Raw genomic sequence first — 24,066 nt, 5'->3', positions numbered from 1 at the left:
AGGGAGGAGATGGCACCCATACCCTCCAACTCAAGACATAGCATCTGGGCACCTAGAGACCACACAGGTGGCTCTGGTCCCAGAGACAACACTGGGGGACCCCCCAGTGAAGAGGACAGCCTTGTGAGGCTGGCCAAAAGAATAGATCTAGAGTCCAGACTCCTGGCCCTAGAAAAGGAAAGGAGAGATATGGGTTTAGCACCCATCAATGGTGGCAGCAATAATAAAAATAAGGATAGGGAGGAAACTTCTGACCCTAAAATCCCCAAAGGGATTGTCCCTAAATTTGAGGAAGGTGATGATATCACCAAATGGTTCACAGCCTTTGAGAGGGCTTGTGATATCAGGAAAGTAAAGAAACCTCTCTGGGGGGCACTTCTGTGGGAACTGTTCTCTGGTAACTGCAGGGACAGGCTTCTGACTCTCTCTGGGCCAGAAGCAGGATCCTATGACCTCATGAAGAAAGCTCTGATTGAGGGATTTGGATTCACCACTGAGGAGTATAGAATTAGATTCAGGGGGGCTCACAAAACCCAGACCCAGTCCTGGATTGATTTTGTAGATTACTCAGTGAAGACACTGGATGGTTGGTTAGCTGGACATGGTGTGCAGGATTTTACTGGATTGTACAATTTATTCATGAAGGAACATATTTTGAGTAACTGCACAAATGAAAAGTTGCATCAGCATTTGGTAGACCTAGGTCTAATTTCTCCCCAAGAATTGGGAAAGAAGGCGGACCACTGGGTCAAGACTAGGGTGACCAAGACAACCACTGGGGGTGACCAAAAGAAGGTGGTCACAAAACCTCCCCAGGGGAAAGGTGGTGAGAATCCCCAAGGTAAAAAGTCTGAGTCTTCCAAAGGGCCCCAAAAACCTGTTCAGGTGGGTGGGACCCAAACTACTCCCTATGTGCCCCAACCATATAGGGGGAAGAACTTTGATCCCTTAAAGGCCTGGTGTAATACCTGTAAGAAGCAGGGACACCTAACTGTATCTTGCCCCCAAAACAAAGCCCCTAAGGCACCCAGTACAGCCACTCCTGGGGCAGCAAGTATACAAATGGGATCAGAGGTGTACCCTGAGCAAATCTGGGAACACACTGAAGCAAGTTTAGTCTCCTTGGGAGAAGTGGAGTTTGCCACTGTGGCTGTGTGGCCCCCCAACTTAAAGAAATACTTACAGTACCCCTGGGTAAATGGAACTAGGGTAGAAGCTCTGAGGGATACAGGTGCCAGTGTCACTATGGTGAAAGACACACTGGTTTCCCCTGAGCAATACTTGATTGGGAAGTCTTACCCAGTCACCAACGCTGACAGTGTCACCACTAGTCATCCCATGGCCATGGTAACATTAGGCTGAGGGGGGGGGTTACTGGCCTGAAACAGGTAGTGGTCTCTCCAAAGTTGCCAGCTGCATGCCTGCTTGGAAATGATCTGGAAACCTCAGCCTGGGCTGAGGTTGAGTTAAAGGCCCATGCAGCCATGCTGGGCATCCCTGAATTGGTGTGTGTGCAAACCAGAGCACAGAGCAAGAGGAAGGGTGAAAACGTAGGTTTGGAGCCTGGAATAATGGCCCAACCAACCAAGAGGAAGGACAAGAAGACTGGGGGACCAGCTTCTGTACAGCCAAACACTCAGAACCCCTCTCCCCCTGGAGAGGATGTAGATACCCCTGAGGGAACTGAGTCCATGGAGCTTGACCCTTACCAGGTTGAACTCTTGGGCCCAGGGGGACCCTCTAGGGAAGAGCTGTGCCAGGGTCAGCGAGACTGTCCCACTCTTGAAAGCCTGAGACAACAAGCTGCTTCAGAAGCCAGGGGAGATGTCAGTGGTACCCACAGAGCTTATTGGGAAGAGGGATTACTGTATGCTGAGGCAAGAGACCCCACTCCTGGAGCCACCAGGAGGGTAGTAGTGCCACAGAAGTACAGGGAGTTCCTCCTAACTTTGGCTCATGACATCCCCCTAGCTGGACATCTGGGGCAATCCAAAACTTGGGAAAGGTTAGTGAGTCACTTTTACTGGCCCCAGATGCACCAAAAGGTGAAGGAGTTTGTCAGCTCCTGTGTTACCTGTCAGGCCAGTGGCAAGACAGGTGGCCACCCAAAGGCCCCCCTCATTCCACTACCAGTGGTGGGGGTCCCCTTTGAAAGGGTAGGTGTGGACATTGTGGGTCCACTTGAACCTCCCACAGCCTCAGGGAACAAATTCATTCTAGTAGTAGTGGATCATGCTACTAGGTACCCTGAAGCAATTCCACTTAGGACTACTACAGCTCCTGCAGTAGCCAAGGCCCTCCTGGGTGTCTTCACCAGGGTGGGTTTTCCTAAGGAGGTGGTTTCAGACAGAGGTTCCAACTTCATGTCTGCTTACCTAACACACATGTGGAAAGAGTGTGGAGTGCAGTACAAGTTTACTACACCCTACCACCCACAAACCAATGGCCTTGTTGAGAGGTTCAACAAGACATTGAAAGGTATGATCATGGGACTCCCTGAGAAACTCAAAAGGAGGTGGGATGTCCTGTTACCATGCTTGCTTTTCGCTTACAGGGAAGTGCCACAGAAGGGAGTAGGTTTCTCACCCTTTGAACTTCTGTTTGGTCATCCTGTAAGGGGACCACTGTGTCTTGTAAAAGAGGGCTGGGAGAGGCCTCTTCAAGAACCCAAACAGGACATAGTGGACTATGTGCTTGGCCTAAGGTCCAGAATGGCTGAGTATATGGAAAAGGCATCCAAGAACCTTGAGGCCAGCCAGGAGCTCCAGAAGCACTGGTATGACCAAAAAGCTGCACTGGTTGAATTTCAACCAGGGCAACAGGTGTGGGTTTTGGAGCCAGTGGCACCAAGGGCTCTCCAAGACAAATGGAGTTGCCCTTACCCTATCCTAGAGAGAAAGAGTGAGGTCACCTATCTAGTTGACCTGGGCACTAGCAGGACACCCAAAAGGGTCATCCATGTGAACCGCCTTAAACTCTACAATGATAGGGCTGACATCACCATGCTGATGGTGACTGATGAAGAACAGGAAGCAGAGAGTGAGCCACTCCCTGACCTCCTATCCTACAGCCCAAAAGATGGGTCAGTAGATGGTGTGATTTTTTCAGACACCCTCTCTGCCCAACAGCAGACTGACTGCAAGCAAGTCTTGCAACAATATGCTAGCCTCTTTTCCCTGACCCCTGGTCTGACAAGCTGGTGTACCCATGATGTGGACACTGGTGACAGTGCACCTGTCAAGAACAAAATCTATCGACAGTCAGATCAAGTCAAGGAAAGCATCAAAGCTGAGGTCAGCAAGATGCTGGAGTTAGGGGTCATTGAGCCTTCAGAGAGCCCCTGGGCTAGCCCAGTGGTTCTGGTCCCCAAACCTCATCAACAGGGTGAAAAGAGAGAGATGAGGTTCTGTGTGGACTATAGAGGGCTCAACTCTGTCACCAAGACAGATGCTCATCCTATCCCAAGAGCAGATGAACTGATAGACAAATTGGGGGCTCCCAAATTTCTCAGTACCTTTGACTTAACTGCAGGGTACTGGCAGATTGGCATGGCCCCAGGAGCAAAAGAAAAGACAGCATTCTCCACCCCTGATGGACATTACCAGTTTACTGTGATGCCCTTTGGGTTAAAGAATGCCCCTGCCACTTTCCAGAGGTTGGTGAACCATGTCCTGGCTGGGTTGGAGTCCTTTAGTGCAGCTTATCTTGATGATATTGCTGTCTTTAGCTCCACCTGGCAGGATCACCTGATCCACCTTGGGAAGGTTTTAGAGGCTCTGCAGAGTGCAGGTCTCACTATCAAGGCGTCCAAATGCCAGATAGGGCAGGGCACTGTGGTGTACTTGGGCCACCTTGTAGGTGGAGGCCAGGTACAGCCCTTACAACCCAAAATCCAGGCCATCATGGACTGGATAGCTCCAACAACCCAGACCCAAGTCAGGGCATTCCTTGGCTTGACTGGGTACTACAGGAGGTTTGTGAAGGGGTATGGGTCCATTGTGACCCCCCTCACAGAACTCACCTCCAAGAAAATGCCCAAGAAAGTTAACTGGACAGTTAGTTGTCAAAAGGCTTTTGACACCCTAAAAGAAGCAATGTGCTCAGCACCAATTCTAAAAGCTCCAGATTATGCCAAGCAGTTCATAGTGCAGACTGATGCCTCTGAACTAGGGATAGGAGCGGTCCTATCCCAGACCAATGATGAAGGCCAAGACCAACCTGTTGCTTTTATAAGCAGAAGACTACTCCCTAGAGAGCAGCGTTGGAGTGCCATTGAGAGGGAGGCCTTTGCTGTGGTTTGGTCCCTGAAGAAGCTGAGGCCATACTTGTTTGGCACTCACTTCCTAGTTCAAACTGACCACAGACCTCTCAGATGGCTAATGCAGATGAAAGGGGAAAATCCAAAACTACTGAGGTGGTCCATCTCCCTACAGGGAATGGACTTTGAAGTGGAACACAGACCAGGGACTGCCCATGCCAATGCAGATGGACTTTCCAGGTTCTTCCACTTAGACAATGAAGACTCCATAGGACAAGGTTAGTCTCATCACCTTTCGTTTGGGGGGGGTTGTGTGAGAAAGTGCCATCTTTCTTGCATGGTATGCCCCCACTTTTTGCTAAATTGCTGAATGTACTTCGATTGAGTGTACCCTGGGTCCCTGCCAATCAGGTGCCCAGGGCCTATGTTCCTTCCTTAAACCACACAAACTCCAAATTGGCAAACCCTAGCCACATGTCAGCCCCTAGTAAATGGTACCCTAGGTACCCAGGGCCTTGTGGCCAGGGAAGGCCTCTAAGGGCTGCAGCACTCATTGTGCCACCCTCAGAGGCCCTGTACCCTTACACACACACTGCCCTTGCAGGCTGAGTGTCTGGGTGCAGGACAAAACAAAGAGTCGACATGGCACACATCACTGTGTACCATGCCCATCACCTACACTGCCAAGGCATTTGTCAACCACCCCTCTAGCTGGGTGCATTACGCCTATGGTGTGGGCACAGGAGCAGGAGCCCTGTGCCCCTACAGTACCCGGGTCCATTCCTGGGCACTGTAAGTGCAGTGCTGTCATTTAAGAGTGCATGGTGCTGAGAGCTTGTCAAACACGAGCTCCACAGCACCATATTGGCAACACTGAAGCCTGGGAAGTTTGGTATCAAACTTCTCAGCACATTGAACCCACACTGATGCCAGTGTAGGATTTAATGTACTAAGCACCCCAGAGGGCATCTTAGAGATGCCCCCTTACCGCTAACTTACAATCCACGTCTGCTCTGAGGCTGCCCAGGCTGCCACACAGCAGACACGTTGCTGGACCCCTGGGTGGGAGAGCCCCTGCTCTCCCGGGCCTGCAACAATGCACATCCTGGGTGAGGTGAGAAATCTCCTCCCCCAGGATGAGCAAAGGGAAGCTTCAAAGGCAGGCCGCCATTTGGAGTTTCCCCAGGCCACTGCAACCCCCCACTCTGGCGGGAAGCTTGGCCGGAAACCCCATACAAGGACAGGGGATGTGCCAGCCTGCCCACCCCACCCCTCAGGTGGGGGAGGCGAGGTGAAGCACATCTCCGGGCTCTCGCCATCTTGAAGATGGGAGGCCCTACCCTATCAGGATTAGGCTACTGCCCCCCTCCCACAGGAGAGAGGCAGGATAGGGGGTGTACCCACCCCAGGACAGGGACCCATTGGTCCCTGGCCTTCACCTACCTGTAACGCCCCTAAATCTAGTATTTAGGGGCCCCCTGAACCTTCCTTCCTTAGATTCCAGATAGAAAACTACAAGAAGAGCAAGAAGAACAAGGACCTGCCCTGCAGCTGCTAAAAAGAGAAGAAGACACCAACTGCTTTGGCCCCAGCCCTACCGGCCTGTCGACTCTCGAACCTGCACCAGCGCGGCATCTCTCGTGGCCAGCAACCTCACCAACCCCGGAGGACCTGGCTACCTTTTAGCTCTAAGCCCCTGGGACTCCCACGAGTAGAGGCTCTACTCAAGAAACCTATTTGCTATCCCTGGCACCAGCCCGGGACCGCGGACCCAACACACTCTGCACCAGCCAAGCCTGGCCAGTGCCGGAGTGGACAAAGACCCTGAGGACGACCCCACGGCGACTGTGACCCAGAGTCCGGCACCCAAGGACCCCCCTCGACACCCCGGAAGAAGCCTGCAGCCTCAGAACCAAGTGCCACCCCAGCCGCGATCAACCAGAGGGTAAGATTCCCGACGTCAAAAGGCACCCCTGCACCCGGCGCCCTGCGGCCCCCTGTGCCCAATCCCGGGGTACCCACCTAACCTACAACTACCCAACTTACCTCTCGAAGTGGTGGTGGCACCTGAAACATCCTCGTCCCCGAGCCTGCAGCCTTTTTTCCAAACCGGAACATTCCCATTGATTTCCATTGAGCGCCCGAAGGCTCAAAAGCACCCTGCACCCAGCCGCCCGAGTGGCCCTGGCAGTGCCCTCTCTACACTAACCTACTTCCCCACTTGCCCTGAGTAAGTGACCAGGAGCCCAGCTCCCACAGCCGCGTGGCTTGCCAGACAGCAGCCACCAACCAAGGCCCCCCTATCCCTCATAGGATAACATTGGGCCTAACTCTCTCTGCACCCGGCCGTTCTGAAACCGCTGAGGGTGAACCAACTATACCTACCTGACACGGGGGGACCCCTGAGTCCATGCCCGGAATTTCAACTCTGCCAGTCGAGTACTTACCCTTAAACCGCTAACTTCATTTTCCTCATAGGGTAACATTGACTGGCTTTTTCTTCAAAAATCTTCTAAGTGTGAACTTTTCAAAACTGCAAAAATTCACCAAAAATCAGCCAAGTGACAAAAACGAATTTACTCACCTGCTCCCAGGTGAGCTTCCAGTGCTGGATCTTGGTGCCCAGCCCTGACCCTGAAAAGTGTTCACAACTATACTTACCTCTAACTCATTTTTCTCCCATAGGAAACCATTGTCTGCTTTTCTGTGAAATTTCTTCTAAGTGTCTATTTTTGCAAATTTGAAATATTCTTTTAAAATCGTACCATTTCTGCAAACGAAATTACTTACCTGCTTTTGATAAGGACCCCAGTCCTGGGTCTAGGCACCCAGTCCTGGATTACTAAAGTAACGATAAAGTACTCTACCTGCAATGTGAATTTCTTGCCATAGAGATCCATTGAATGTTTTCTTTGAAATATTTTCTAAGTGCTAACTTTTGAAATAGCTAAATATTATTTAAAAATCATTACAGTTATTAAGTCGAATTTCATCACTTGATTCTGAATACTGACCCAAGGCTGGTTCTAGGAGCCAGACCTGGAATTCCAAAAGTAATCTGAAAAGTAATTTATTACAAATAACCTGAATTTACCATTGAGCTCAATGCATTGTTATGTTTAGGAAATAGGATTGTTTATTGCAACCAACTGTGACTGTTTACACAAATTTATTGCTTAAGACAGAAGTATTTATATTCAACCTCTCATTCTGAGAAAGTATATTTTTACCCCCTTTGTGGTTCTAAAAATAAAACAAGCATATATTTTATATATACAAACCATTGGCCTAGAGTTCAGTTATTGAGTGTGTGAAACCATTTGCTGACTGAGTATGTACAATAAATGCTTTACACTGTCCTCTGGTACTGCCTTACTGCTCGACCAAGCTACCACTTTTGAGAGTAAGGTCATACCTAACTTTGACCTCTATCAGCCTCTGGGGGACTGTGGACTCTGTACACCCTGTACCTATTAGGGAACAGTATATACAGAGCCACTTTCTCACAGTAACCATCTAGCTCTTTGGACATCTCATGCGCGAACACTTGATAAGTTAATGCCTCAACACTCATTCTCCACAGCGGCACTGCCGAAATTTACACATGCATACGTAACGTGACAAGCAGGGGGGAATGATCTAATATATATATTACCCTAGGTATGTAGTATTTTCCACCCACTGTAGGACAATATCTGATACAAAGCAGTAATCAATCCGACTGTGTATGCCCTTGGCAGGCAAATAGCACAATTACAGTCTACTCTGAGGGTGGCGCAGTCTCCAAACATCATGTAACCCCATACCTCTCATCAATTTTCACAGTGCCCCAGTCATTGCAGGTTTGGTGGCTGCCTTGGGGGGGTGGCAATTAATTGCTCCGTTCAAGGCACAGTTTAAATCACCAGCCATAATCACAGCCGCCCACACATGTTCCAGCGTAGCTTGCAGAATTTTGCCAAAGAATGCTGGGTTGTCTATCCTCTATCGTCTGAGCGTACACATTCACCAAACCTAATTCTCTATCATCCAGTGTCCCTACCACTATTACGTAGCGACCCTCCGGATCAGTTTTCACCTCCTTCGCTACAAAGACAGCCGAGGGGGCCACCCATATCATAGCCCCCCTGGCATAACTAGACTACGTGGTCGCATGTACCTGTCCTCGCCATCTGCACCACAGGGCGTTACCCGGGACATGGATCCCAGGTATGGGTCTCCTGCAAAAATGCCACAGATGCACCATATCAGCACAGCGTGACCACAGAGAAACTTCCCTGCCACCCCCCACCCGTCTCATTATTTATTTATTTATTTATTTTAAATTTCTTTATTGGTATTTTCTTTATTTTAACATGACAAACGCACGTATTCATACAAACATATTTCTAGGTTCATGACAGAGATACAAATCCCATGTATTAGCTAGTATCAACTAGTGCTAGAATATATATTCACCACTAATGTGCCGTACACCCTTATACACATTGGTCAGGAGCTTATGCACAAGTGCCTCTGCGTGTCGTTGCTCACTGTGTAACTAGATTATTGTTTGTTGATTGGTGTTGTTACTATCCACCATTTACTCCTAACATTTCCTATCAGTGCAGCTATGACAGGGTCTTGCGTATGCATACCATATACATGCAAATCATTGCCATTCAAGCTTTTTCGACAGTTCACTGCATAATAGGGGAAGAGGTTTGAATGATAATAAAGTGCAAACAATGACTATCAATGAGTACCAATAAGCCTCATTTAAAAAAAAATATATACAATAAAAACGGAAACTTTATATATAGAGAACTCCCGCCGAGTGTGGAGGGACCTGCTGGGAATGCCGGGGAGACTACTCAGGAGGAGGCCGCTTGAATATTCTCCGAGAATAATCGCTATTTGTGCAACTTTATTAGGATGTGCATGGTGGTCGAGCTCCGGAGTGGTATGCATATGAGCGGTAGAGTGCAGCCTTTGGTACTTTTGAGAACACTGATGGGGTTCATCCCATGATTCTGAGTTTAGCTCCCTGGCTGCATGGGGCACTCTACGCATTACCGGGGGGGGACCGCTGTGGGCACACTGACAGGGGGGAGTGGGGGTAGAAAGGGAGCGGGGTGGAGTGTTTGGAATGGCACTGTTTCGGAACTACTTTCTCCTGTATTGTCGTTAATTGCCTAGTTCTCCTACACAGGATTACTGTATGTAACACTGATCTCATGATGCTATAGTTGTGGAAAAACTAATAAAAATTGTTTAAAAAAAAAAAAAAAAAAAATAGAGAACTCCCGCCATCCATTAAATACAAACAATATCAAGTGCGCATGTTTGAGTACGAAGGAGCATTATCGGTGCATTTCTACATAACCATGTATCAGATAGGTATTTGAAGTAGTATATACATCGGGGCATGGTAATTTGCCAACGAAGAGGGCCTATGTGTCTGAGGATAGATGCGGTGTAGGTGACTATCCATGGCAAACAACGGGGGTGGCACATATATCCGCTCTACATACTTTGGGACATGTTATCTCCACCTATCCGGGAGACGGGCAAACTGAAGGGTGTGTCACTGATTAACTGTTGGGGCGGTATCGACTATTGTGAAGTTGCCGGTCTGTAAGGCAGTGAGCAATATATCCCAGCTCTGCGCAATGGGAAATTTACAAAGTCCTTCTGTCTCCTCTCTATGCAGCGCCGTGCTTTCCGCCTGCGCCCATATTATGAGTGAGTGTTTCCAGCTAAGTGTCTCTGGTGGGATTGCATCGTTCCATTTTTTGGTTATGAGACGTTTTGCAGCTGTGAGACCCAGAGCTCGGAATTTCGAGGTGACTTTAGTTTTTGGGATCTAGTGTAAAGCCCTAGAAGGCACACTTCCCATGACAACGGCATCACCGTGTTTGTGCATGAAGCTAGGATCGTGAGTACTTCTTGCCAATAATGATGAAGGGATGCGCAAGCCCACAACATATGAAGCAGGTCTGCATCAGGGTGCTGACAGCGTGAACATGTAGAGGTGGCGATGTGGAAATATCTATTTATCATGTCCGGCGAAAGATATGCCCTCTGTATAATATATGTTTGAATAAGCTTAAACCTCGAGTTCCGTGGTATATTCCTAGCACCTGCTAATATGGCATCCCATTCCTTGTCTGTCCAGGGCCGGCCCCTATCTGCCTCCCATCTTACTCTAAGCTGTTGCATCGGCTGCAGTGTGTGTGTGTGTGAGAAGTGCTTCCACCAACCAATGCACCACATGTGACCCGGCTCCCATTACATGTAAATACTGCACTAACAGATGCGTCGGTGGCTCAAGTGCCAAGTCTACCCAGTCAGCTGCCAAAGTCTTCAGGAGGGAGGTATACGAAAGAAATTGACCCGCTGGCAATTCATTGTCTTCAACTAGTGTCTCGAATGTTAACAATGTGCCATCCCGATATAAGACGTCCAATGTGTTGAGCTCAGCCGCATGCCAGGGTACTAGAGCCGCCTCCGAATGACCAAGTCTACCCCTAGGTGTCCCCAGTAGCGGTAAAATCGGGGCGTATGGAAGTGTCTTTTGGGTAAGATATACGCTTCTTTTATAGCATCTATGGGCTAATCACAAATGCAATTGTGGTGGCCGTGGAATTTTGGTGTCGGGATGGAACAAGTGGCAAATTTGGGAGTGGGTCCAAGGCTGATGCACGGTCGCAGTGTCTTCCAGGCTCTTTCCGTTCAGCCACTTTGTCGCCCATTGTAGCTGGGCAGCTAAATAGTACAGTTCCATGTTAGAGACCGATAACCCACCCTGACTAGTGGGAGCATACAGCTTCCACAAAGCGACACGCGGCCTCCCTTTATTCCATATCAAGTCCCGGAATAATCGCTCCAGGTCTCGAAATGTCTTAGGTGGGAGATAGAGAGGGAGATTTGAAAAATAATACAGTAGTTTGGGGAGTACGATCATTTTCAGCAATGTGATGCGGCTCATTACATTTAGCGGAAGCATCTTCCAGAATTGCATTTGGGCGCGTATGGCTGATAACGCTCTCTTCAAATTACCTTCCAGCAAGTCTACAGGTGATCGGTATATAAAAACGCCAAGATATCTGAATGTGGTGGGATACCATGTGAGGGGAGTGCCAGAGAGAGAGACATCTGCCTCTGGTGTGTCAGCGCTGAATGAATAGATCCCGATTTGGCCCAGTTAACCCGGAGCCCTCCTCGAAGGTTTGAAGTATGTCCGAAATGGACGTCGGAATTGCAGTGATATCACGAAGATACTGCAACAAATCATCCGCGTACAGGGAAACAGCGTGCAGTCCATCTCCCAACCGTGTCCCCCACTCCTCACCATCTCTCCGAAGTAACATTGCCAAAGGCTCCATACCCAGGGAGAACAATAGTGGAGATAGTGGGCATCCCTGACGTGTACCCAGTCTCACTCTGATGCAATCCAAGATTAACCTGCCCGTGCGGACCCAGACAGTGGGCCGCTGGTACAATAAACGAACCATATTTAAGTAATGTTCCCCTCAGTTGTATTTACCTAGCACCGCCGCCAGATAGGGCCATTCCAGTGAATCAAAGGCCTTCTCCAAATCTAGTACTAGACAGCCCGAACGAGGCCAGGCATGCGTAGTGTACTGTTGCACTCTAAAAAATCTACATATGTTAAGGGAAGTGCAGCGTGCGGGAACAAAGCCATTCTGATCGGGGTGGACCAACATTTTCACAACAGGCGAGAGACGCCTAGCTAATAGTGAAGCAAAGATTTTATAATCTGCGTTAAGGAGCGCTAACGGACTATAGGAGCCTAAGAGGTCAGGATTCTGATCAGGTTTAAGGTGGGAAACCAACAGAGCCTCATTCTGCGTAGCAGTGAGGGTTTGAATCATCAAGCGCTGTTTCGTATACTTTTAGCAGGTGCGGTATCAAAATATGTGTATATGCCTTATAAAATTCAGTTGGTAGGCCATCCGTCCCTGGCGACTTCCCATTAGACACGGAGAAAATACTGTCTCAGAGTTCCTCTGAATGGAGAGGTGCGTTCAGCTCTTCGCTTTGGGGATGCGTTGGCCGCGGCAGTTCTAGCCCGTCCAGGTACGTCTGTATCCCTAGGGGTGTGACGTGCACACGCGACCGATACAGATCCTGGTAGTGCAGTACAAATGCATTGTGTATGTCCCGCTGTGTATACACAGTTTCCCCAGTTATCTTCCTCACCTATGCTATGGGAGCTGTCGACTCATTCTGGCGGATGAGCCATGAGAGCATTTTGTCCGCCTTATTGCCCATATTATGAGTCCTAGCCGAATGCGCAGCGTAGTTTAGACATCTCAATCGCTCCAGCAGTCGCGCATGGTCCTCATTAAGGCAGCGCAGCTGTCCTTGAGTGTCATCTATGTCTGTCTGCTCTGTGGCGATTAATCTGCGCTCTAAAGTAGGAAATTCCTTCTCCAACTGCATACGCATGCCAGACAATGTCCCCTAAATACTACCTTAAGGGCATCCCATTCCACTAATGGTGACATGGCTGTACCTGCATTGTCTTCAAAGTATTATGCCACAGTGGTAGCCAACAAGTCCCAAAAGGGCGCATCCAGGAGGACATCTGGCTGAAGGCGCCGAAGTGGGATTGGTGGCGACTCTTCCTCCCACTGTAACTCCATAATATGCGAATTATGATCAGAGTGTGTACGTCCCATGTAAGTGGAGTCTGAAATGTAGGGTAGGAGGTCATTTGAGACCATGAAGCGGTCTAAGCGTACATGTAATCTGTGGGCCCCGGAGTAGTAGGAATATATCCTGTCCAGCGGATTTCTGTGTCGCCATGCGTCCGCGAAGCGCCCAGTGTCCTAACACTTTCGCGGCCGTATGTGAGGCGGTGCCAGGTAAGGGAGGGAAGGACCGATCCAGGGAGACGTCCAGGACACAGTTATAGTCTCCACCCAGGATCATAGGGAGATCATGCCATGTGGACATTTTTTGTGATAGAAGATCTAAGAAGGCTGCTTGCTCAGTGTTGGGTGCATAAAGTGACGCCAATATTGCCGGTTTCCCATCAAGTTCCCCTTTAACTATAACATATCTGCCCTCCCCATCCACCAATGTGTCTAGTACCTTGAATGGAGTACCCGGCCTCACCCACACCAAGACTCCCCGCGCGTATGCAGAATAGCCTGTCGCATACAGCTGCCCCCTCCAACGTCTGTGGAGTCGTGCGACTTCTGTTTGAGTTAAATGTGTCTCCTGAAGAAGTGCTATTTGTATGTGATTACATTTCAGGTAGGAGTATATGAGGAAGCGGCGTTCCGGGCTGTGAATGCCTCGCACGTTCCATGTGCCTAGTTTAATGGGCGCCATAACCAGTAAGTGTCAGGAATGCGCCCGGGCTCGTCCAGCCGAATGTCGGGAGAGGACGGCAGTAAATGCATGGATACCATTCTAACGCGTGCGTTTTTGCTCAGCTTGACTATACAACAATCGTACCCTTGTCTAACAATGATGGCGGAAAAAACTGAAAAACAACTTACAAATAAAAATACCATGAGAGCAATTTTGCAACAGGCAATTGCCCTAACTTGAAATGCAATAGCACACAGCAAACGTCCGGGGGAGGCTATTGTGTATAGCAACCTAAGAGCTAAAGAAAAATAAAGAAGGGGACCGTCATGTATAGCTTAGCCTGTCCCCGGCTAAACCTCATTATGGTCGGGAACGCGGCCTACTTATTATGTATGAAATTCCCATATATTGCAAAGCTGACCGAACAAGTGTGCCGATAATTTCAGGACCCACCCCACAATGTTGTCCAGTGCATAAGTACCAGGTTTGGCCATTACAATGCATAAACAGCATACTGAGTCTTTTACACTTGCGTGTCCAACAGGTCTGTGCTTCGCTCAGAGCATGGAGGAAAAAAAAAGGTGAGGAAAGAATATGCACACAATCAAGCAATATTATCAGCGGTCTGCGGGGTGACGTGGCAGTACACAGGAACCTTGGGAGACAGGGAAAGTGTCAGAGTTCCTCTTCCCTGTGCGGACCTTGATGATCATAGTACGAGTCGGATACCCCACCGGCGATCCGCTGATGTTCACCACCGCCTGCACGGCCTCAAGTTGTCCGCTCAATATCAATTCTGGGGTCAGGCCAGGCGCCTGATGGGGGGAGGATTATAATACGTTTCAACTTTCATTCATTCTTCTAGGATAAACCGTGCTAAAACACACATGTTCATTTCTGTAACTTCACATATCTGAAATCTCAATTTACCTTAATTATGGTTCTTTCTGTTGCTTGAAATGTCATGCTAAACTTGAATGTTGAGCCTGTATGTTAAATACTCTTAATTTCGTCTGGCCTACATAGATCCTTCGACATGGACATTTTAAAGCTGCACTTCTTAACCTTTTGACTTCTGTGAGCCCCCCCAAGACTATTGGAAACTGGTGACTCCCGCCTAAGTAATTTCTATCATATGAATCCCAAACAATAAACAAAACTATGAGGAAGAATACATCATACAAATACATAACGTATTTAAAAAATTGTTTTTTAATTCATCAACAAAGATATACACAAATTGAAATTTTAATGGCAGAGTTGGCATATCAGAATCTGGTTTTATTTCGCTAAGCAATATGCTAGCCTTTAGCATATTCCTTTGTCTTTTACAGTATGCTCTCTTTATGTTGGTGTCTATTAGCACTTCAACCGAGGGCATCAATAGTCCATATACTACTGTTTGTTGTACCTGCACTGCTGGTAAAAAATCATGCTAACAACACCAACTGAATAATATTTAGCTGTCAATTTCAAATTCCTTCACATTTACAGAACACTTTAAAAGGTTCACTTTTATATTTTGTATGTATATAGATTTTGTTATTCTGCTAACTAATAACATTAATTTTTTTAAACATTTGCACACACCTTGAGTAGATGTCATGGACCCCCCAGGGACTAGAGAGGTTAGGAACCACTGCGCCACTGACCTCAGATCTAGCTTGGGTTTGTCCCTTTTGAGGAGCATTGCTTATTTACTGCATTCTTCCGGGTGCTCCCTTTTTGTAAACAGGTCTTTAAATCTTGTTCTTATCTTGTCACATTTGCTATGCAGTGCATTCAAAGACAGAGATCTAATGTCAGACTGTTTTCTGAGGGAATTTGGTGTTTACTGTTCTTTTTCTGACTTCAAAGTGAGAGGATTTATATGACAATCTTGCTGTGTAAGAAAGGCCTTTTACCCTGCTAACAACAAAGCTTAAATGTATGTAAATGAACTGTGCAGATGTTCTAGATTATATCAGAATTAGGAAAGCACAAAAAAAGCACATTTCTTTTTGTAATTCTGAAGTGTGGTGGAAACATATTTTAATACAATCATAACAAATGAATACACTAGGTGATTACATTTCCACACATTATCGTTTGTGCGCTGTATACTTTTATCAGTAAAACTGTATGTCTGTGTAAATGTAATGGTCATTTCAACTGAAAATGTGTTGTCTGTAATGGCAGTGCTGTACCCCACTTTACACCACTTCACTCTACACCTCTTTCCTCTACTGTGTACCACTCTACTTTATGCCAATGCACTCTACGCCACTTTGTACCACTGCACTCCTCATCACTGCCCTCTACACCACTCCAGTCTACTCCACTCTGCACCACTCCACGCTACTCCACTCAACTCTACTCCGCTTCACTGTACTCTATGCCACTGCACTGTACTCTGAATCACGTCACTTTATGCCAGTCCACTCTACGCCACTCTAATCTACCCTGCACCACTGCACTCTACCCCACTCTGTGCCACTCTATTCTACACCTCTTTCCTCTTCTGTGTACCACTCTACTTTATGCTAATGCACTCTATGCCACTTTGTACCACTGCACTCCTCGTCACTGCCCTCTACACCACTCCAGTCTACTCCACTCCACTCAACTCTGCATCACTGTACTCTATGCCACTGCACTGCACTCTGAAACTTGTCACTTTATGCCACTGCACTCTGACACTGCACTCTACGCAACTCTACTCTGCAGCACTCTGTCCCTCCACTCCACTCTACACTTCACTACTGCACTCTACACCACTGCACTCTATTCAACACTACTCTAGTCTGCACCACTGCACTCTATGCCACCCTACTGTACGCTGTACCATTCTAATCTATGCCAGTGCATTCTACGACGCTGTGAAACTCCACTCTGTGACACTCCACTCTGACTCTCTACGACACTGTATGTTACCCCACACTGCTCCATTGTACGCCACTCCATACCATTCTCTTCTATCCCACAAATCTTTAGCCAAACTAAAGATCACCTAGGCTGGTGCCCATCATGGCTAAAACACATTGACAGAGCCAATAGCTCTTGCATAGGTGAAATCTATTGGATTTGCCAATGCTTGTTACTACTTAGTGGATAACTATTGTTTTAGCAAAATTCATTGGGACTCCTTTTGGGCCTGCGCATGCTTGTGCCTCAAGGTATTTTTCATGGAGAGTAGTTCCATTTTCAGTAAGAAGAGTTATATAAAGGTATGCTGTTTTTGATGGGGAGACTTTTGTTTTTCCTAGAGAGCAGGTAGTGTTTAAGACACTTGTTACTCGAATTTGTTATCGATGCAACATGTAACTGTTTCTGATTTTCTTTGAGTCCCAAGTCTGCAGTAAAAGAAACGTTGTCTTGTGGATGTAGTAAGATCGCTAATGTATTATACTGAAATGACTTGGGTTCATGCCGAAAATGGCTGTTTACTGCTCATGGTTCTGCATCTAGAGCAAATGTTCTCGCACTTTACAAAAGAGGAATATCCACCGGCAGCATTCATTAACTTCATATTACAGATTCAAATGTATATATCGGCCGTGATTTGGACATATGTCCTGAGAGTCTTAATATTCGAGGGCTGTTGATCAGGAATTTAAATCTGTACTTTAAAAACTCTTCAGTCTGGGCCTGCTTTGGTGCCACCTGTCATGTAGATCACGCAGTTGCCTTTTCTTTTCAGTCAACCTCTTAAATCTGGAGGAGAAACATTTATTTGCAATGGCTCTATAGCACTGAACAGTAAACGTATATACATCTTCTATAGACTTGTACACAGCCATCCTTGCGTTTCCTGCTTCCAGCTCCCCCATGTCCTGAAGAAACAGTTGAAGGTTTAGGTTAGTGCAGACTCTAATAAAAGGCTTTCTTATTACATATTGGCCCAGGAGCTCAAGTTCACACTGATAACTTACGTCAGTCTATTGAAGATATGAATGCTGACCTATCATTGCTACAGATAAGTAGCTTTCTTGATTTTAAATTGGTGTGTTACACAATCGAACCATTGTTTGCTCCCGTCATGAATCATACACTACCATACCTTATTGCAGAGTATGTTGTTGGATGTATCAGTCCACTAAGTAATTTGTACGTTGTGATGCCATTTAGCGGACTACATATAAAAAAATACAAAGGCTTTAAGTACATTGTTTTCTCAGACATGTTGGCTGCGACCCCATAGGATTCAATAGAGAGACGGCTGTTATGAGGTCACTGCTTGGGCGAGAAAAATAACATTTTATTCATAATAATCTGTAAATCGAGGATTAGAAGTGTGGGCTACAAATCAGAATCCAGTCAGGACACATTTGATGTAGTATGCTCGGCTTCAAATATAAATCGTTCCTTATTAAGATGCCCAAGTCTTCTGATGTTGCTATCGAAAGAAATAATATGTTTTCTTGTAACCTGTGGGTATTATGCGGTGTTTGCAAGTCGTGTGACGAAAATAAATCTCCAACATACAAAATATGCCTGGATGTCTGAGATAGTGGATCACATACACTATACGTAATTGATAGAGCTCAAGATTGATTTGTTTACAGTGTTTCAGCAGGCACAAAAAAGGCAGAGTAGATCAGCCTGACTTGTGTATGGGTGTTTGGACTTGCTTGCTGAGCAGTGGTGTTTGGGAACGCACAGAGAGCGCAGTCTCTGACTTCCCACAGCTATGTTTTCCTCCTGGCGGCTGTACAAATCCAGCACGTTCACATCTTAGGGATGGGCACATGAACTGGAAAATGTGCCTCAGAGCATTTGCGCTTTGACCTTGAGCTGTATTTGAAACATGCACGCGCGTGTTTATCCTGCCATGAACGCTGGGCCCGTGCTGGGGTCAGTTTGCTTTCATTACTGTCCGCTACCAGATTAGGATACAAACACCGTGCTGACTGTGCTCCCTGTCTCTCTCTCTCTCCCGCAGATCTCCCATGGTGGCTGCTTTTAATTCGCCAGAAAGCTGTAATTGGCAGGCTTCCTGGGGAGCACGAAATACACAAAATTACCAAGATCGCGGTAATTCCCCTCTCTGACGCAGAGCCTCAGGATCTGGAGCTGGAGGTAAACTAAAGGCTTGCTGCGGAAGTGGATGCTGCTGGGTACTGTATGTGAAAAACGAAAGATAATGGTAGGGTTGGATTTTATTGGGCGTGGAAAATCGGTGATTTTTAGTGCAGAGCTAAGGATACTTACACTCTCATTCTTCATGCTGGATTGATCTGGGTGCACGTTCAAGGTCATACCTGTAGAAGACGTTCAAGTAAAAACTCTGATTTTGGGTTATTTTTCACATAGCCTTATTTATTCTTTAGGATTTATTCTTTAGGATTGGGCCGTGCAAGCATGGGGACTAGCAAATGTATGGCTCATGAAAATATAAAATAAGATATCCTGCAGCTTTGATGAGAGCTATATCGCCCTACATCCTCTTATTCCTCTCCTCAATCAAGGACACATTCGTTTTCCACGGTTTATTGAGTTAATGATCTGGAAGCTGATATTGCTCAGCAGTACTTGTCTCCGCATCAGAGCAGCGCCTATGCTGACACACTACAGTTTTTAAATTATCCACAATGCTGTTGATATTTTGTGCTCTAATTTGTGTATTACATTTTTCGGAGTTTCAGCTCTTAACCATTTTTCTTGATCGTTTGAATACTGATTAGTTGTCAATAAGCATTAAAAACATTAACTCACGTTTGTGAATAAATACTGTGTGGGAGGTTATTGTCCTTTAAAGTGGAAATGAGGCATGTATTCACATTGTTAAATGTGTGTTCTCCGATTTATAGGCTCGCCCCTGCAGAGAAGTGCTTATAGTAAGGGAGAGGGTATTTACCGACCAGTGTAGCCGAAGCCAGAAGCCTATTAAGCTATTAGAATATCTCAACCACTGAATGTGGTATGTTATAAATTAAGCAGGGAAAAACGTACATGGAAACAAAAGTCCTTCATCAGCCATGATTTTCCCTCTGTCAGTCAATTGTTTTCAACGGTGCTCCCAGGGCCGGACTGGGAACCAAAACCGGCCCTGGCAAAGTCCTCGGCCGGCCCACCCAGGGAGTTGGGGGTGCCGCCGAGCTCTTTGCCAGGGACGGTTTTCGGCCGTTTTTGTTACAGCGCCGATTTTGCAGCTATGCTGCAAAAACGGCCCTGTAACAAAAACGGCCCCCAGGGTCCCAAAACCGGCCCCCACCCGTGCGGCGCACCGGGGGATTGCCCGGTGCCTGCTACGGCCAGTCCGTCCCTGGGTGCTCCCAACTTTCTAGTGTTATGAGTGATATTGTCCATACCTGCTACTGTGGGCAGTAATATAGCCTTATAGCCCACTGTCGAAGGCTATACTGATTAATAAAGGCCCTGAACCCGAGATATAGGCCCAAGCCACAGGCGAGGGACTGCAACGAGGAAAAGGGCCTTTAACAACCAGTAAAGCCTAAGGCAGAAGACTATAAGGCTATTGGAATATAGAATGTTCCAAATTTAGGGACGAAACAGAAAGACAATCATTGGGAAGTTGGAGCAGAAGGCTTTTACCAGTCTTTATTTGCCTAATCCACTTCATGGTCTTCAGTGGAGTTCTCTACGTTCCAATGTCCTAATGATCGTTAATTAATGGGCCATGCAAGAAAGGTGGAAATAGTAACTGTAAGAAAGTGGCTCTGTATATACTGCACCAAAGTAAGGTACAGGGTGTACAGAGTCCACAGTCCCCAGGGGTTTGGCAGAGGTTAAAGTTAGATAGAACCTTACTCTCTAAAGTGGTAGCTTGGTCGAGCAGTAAGGCAGTATCAGAGGACAGTGTAAAGCATTTGTTGTGCACACTTAGTCAGCAAATGGTCTCACACACTCAAGAACTGAACTCTAGGCCAATTGGTTTTTATATAAAAATATATAGTTGTTTTACTTTAGAACCACAAGTAGGTATCAAAATACTTTCTCAAAATGAAATGCTCTAGTTGAGTACTTTCCATAAGCAATAGACTTTTAAATGCAATAGTTACAGTTGTTGCAATAGGCAACACAATTGAAACACAATTATAACATTGAGCTCAATGGGAATTTTTAAGTAAAGGCAATATCAATTACTTTGCATAGGTTTTTCTTACTCATTGCTGGATCCTGGATTCAGCACTGGTGCATCTCCTGTAAACAGTTGAAAGAAATCGTTTTTGTTACACAGGCAATTTTTAAGGAATATTTGTATGTTTCAAAAATCGACACTTAGAAGAATTTCTGGTAAAAACCAGGCAATGTTATCCTACGGAGGAAAGTTTGGTTATCGGAAAATCGCAGTTAGAATTACTTTTCAGGGTCAGTGCTGGGCACCAAGATCCAGCACTGGGACCTCTCCTGGTAACAGGTGAGTAATTTCATTTTAGTTGATCGGCTGATTTTTAGTGAATATTTTAAGGTTTCAAAACTCCACAGAAGAATTTCCAAGTGAAACCAGTCAATGTTACCCTATGGAGAAAATGTAGGTTATTGACTTTCAGGTAAGTACTCGACTGGCAGAGTTACGGTTCTGGGGATAGACTCAGGGGTCTCCCAAGGTCAGGTAGGTACAGTTGTTACACCCTCAGCGGCACAGGGGCAGCCGGGTGCAGAGAGAGTTAGGCCCAATGTTAGCCTATGGCTGGCAGGGGGCCTTTGGTTGGTGGCTGCTAGCAGGCAGGCCACGCGGCTGTGGGAGCTGGGCTCCTGGTCACTTACACAGGGCAAGTGGGGAAGTAGGATAGGATAGATGCTGCACTTCCAGGGGCACTCGGACGGCTGGGTGCAGGGTGCTTTTGAGCCGTCGGGCGTTCAATGGATTTCAGTGGGAAAGCTGCAAGACGAACAAAGGCTGCAAACTCGGGGATGGAGATTCTTCAGGTGTGACCACCACTTCGAGAGGTAAGTTGGGGAGCTGTAGGTTAGGTAGACACCCAGGAGTTGGGCACAGGGGGCCGCAGGGTGCCGGGAGCAGGGGTGTCTTTTGGCGTCGGGAAATCTTACCCTCTGCTGGTCGTGGTTGGGGGGAGGGGTCCCTGGAGTTGAGGCTGCAGGCATCGTCAGGAGCGTCTAGGAGGGTCCTTGGGTGCTGGATTCTTGGTCACAGTCGCCGGGGGGACGTCCTCGTGGTCTTTGTTCACTCAGGCACAGGCCGGGCTCGGCGGGTGCAGAGTGTGCTGGATTCGCGGCTCCTGGCTGGCACCAGGGGTTGTTGCTGTTTGAGCAGGACCACTGTTCGTGGGAGTTCCAGTCTTTAGATGAGCCAGGCAGTCAGGTCCTCTGGGGTGTTCGAGGTTGCTGACCACTGGAGCCGCCGGGTTTTAGCAGGAGCAGGTTCCAGGGTCGCCAGGCCTGTAGGGCTGGGGCCAAGTCAGTTAGTGTCGTCCTCTTGTTAGCAGCTGCACGGCAGGTCTTCTTTCTTCTTCTTGTTTCAAAATCGGGATCTGAGGAAGGAAGGTTCAGGGTGCCCCTAAATTCTAAATTTAAGGGCGTTATAGGTAGGTAAAGCTCAGGGACCAATGGGTCCCTTCCCTGGGGTGGGTACACCCCCTAGCCTGCCACTCTCCAGTGGGAGGGGGGTAGGAGCCTAGTCCTGATTGGGTAGGGCTCCCCATCATCAAGATGGTGAGAGCCCGGAGTTGTGCTTCACCTCGCCTCCCCCACCTGAGGGGTGGGGTTGGCAGAGGCTGGCACACCCCCTTTCCTCACTTAGGTTTTCCCGCCGATCTTCCTGTCAGAGTGGGGGCCAGAACTAGTGGGGGCCAGTTGCTGAGTACAGCAAGTGGCCTGGAGAAGCTCACAAAGGTGACATGCCTTTGAAGCTTCCCCTGCCCATCCTGGGGGAGGAGACCTAGCACCTCGCCCAGGATGTGCATTGTTGCAGGCCCACGAGAGCGGGTGGCTCTCTACCCAGGGTTCCAGCAACATGTCTGCTGGGTGGCAGCCTAGGCAGCCTCTCAGTCAGGACGCTGGTTGTTGGTTAGTTTCAGGGGGCATCTCTAAGATGCCCTCTGTTGTGCATTTTACATTAAATCCGACACTGGCATCATTGTAGGTTTAATGTGCTGAGAAGTTTGATACCAAACTTCTCAGTCTTCAGTGCAGCCATCGTGGTGCTGTGGAGTTCGTAATGTCAACCTCCCAGCACCATATACTCTTGATGGCAACACTGCACTTACAGGGCCCAGGAATGGACCTGGGCACTGTAGGGGTACAGGGCTCATGCACCTGTACCCTCACCACTGGCATAGGACACCCAGCTAGAGGGGTGACTGATGTATGCCAGGGCAGTGGTTTGTGGGCATGGCACACAGGGATATGTGACATGTCGTCTCTTTGTTTGGTTCTGCACACAGACACTCAGCCTGCAAAGGCAGTGTGTGTGTGTCAGGGTACAGGGCCTCTAAGGGTGGCACAATAAGTGCTGCAGCCCTTAGGGGCCTTCTCTGGTCACAATACCCTGGGTACCTATGGTACCATTTACCAGGGGCTGACAGGTGGCCAGAGATGCCAATTGGGTTTAGGCTTCAATACAGTTTTTAGAGAAGGAACACAGCCCCTGGGCACCTGATTGGCAGGAGCCCAGGGCACACTCAGTCAAAGTACATCAGCAATTCAGCAAAAAGTGGGGGCACACCATGCAAGAATGATGGAACTTTCTCACAGCAACTAACAACTAGTATTGCACAGCAGCTAAGTATTAGCACCTTGACACCCTTTTTGAAAGAAAATAGCTGTTTGACTGTGGTGCTGCGCTTTGCAGATTATGACATTTTCGAAGTCCTTTACGCGATTACAGAAGACTCACTCCAACTGATGTGCTGTTGGCATGCCACCTTGATTTCCTGGGACCCAGCAGCACAGAGACCTCTAGCAATGCTCCAGAGCTTTAGATGTAATAAAGAAACAAAATTGGCATCCGCAAGTCTGCATGTGCTCACTTCACATTGTATATTCTACTTCTCACCACCACCCTTGCAGGAAACTTAATTAACTGCATTGTAAAAAAAAAAGTGAAAGTTACCTATGTAGGACATCTCTAGGAGAGCCTTGAAGATCTGTCTACAGCCTTTTCACCAGGGAAAAATAGCAGAAACTGCAGAGGACAGTGAAAAAAGAAAAGGAGGACAGGGAGATAGCCTAACCCATACGCAAGGAAATAAGTCTAATGAAGAGAAACAAACGAACTACAGAGAGAAAGAATAGGCAATCTCAGAATGCTTCCTAAGCCGGCCAATGTCTGTAGCTACTGCCTGCTAAGAAGTATTCTGATTGTCTGATCAGCTCTAAATGCTCCATTCCGAGTTCCAATTACATTTATATCCCCTAAAGACATAGCGTTTGAACCCTACAGCCATGTTATATTTGACCACAATGTATTTTCTGGCTTTGTGGTAAGGCACAATTTAAAGATTTTTCAGCTGATGTTGTTCATAGTCATGCCGTTTGTGACGAGCAAAGCTTCATATCAGCACCATCCATGCCTGCTA

At 47.4% G+C, this 24,066-nt stretch overlaps 1 protein-coding gene across 2 annotated transcripts in view; it reads left to right on the top strand.

The window, feature by feature from the left end:
• The window catches only part of INPP5F (inositol polyphosphate-5-phosphatase F), a 943,021-nt gene that overhangs the window by 406,912 nt on the left and 512,043 nt on the right, over positions 1-24,066 (top strand). For both annotated transcript variants that reach the window (XM_085602832.1, XM_085602840.1), the window contains exon 4: positions 18,507-18,643. In XM_085602832.1, the coding sequence (XP_085458958.1) occupies positions 18,507-18,643 (137 nt within the window). The remainder of the gene's footprint in view (positions 1-18,506; positions 18,644-24,066) is intronic.

Source organism: Triturus cristatus, chromosome 1_2 (assembly GCF_964204655.1).
Source record: "Triturus cristatus chromosome 1_2, aTriCri1.1, whole genome shotgun sequence".
NCBI classification, from domain to species: Eukaryota; Metazoa; Chordata; class Amphibia; order Caudata; family Salamandridae; genus Triturus; species Triturus cristatus.
The sequence above is the reverse complement of the archived record's forward strand: the minus strand, read 5'-3'. Positions and strand labels throughout refer to the sequence as shown.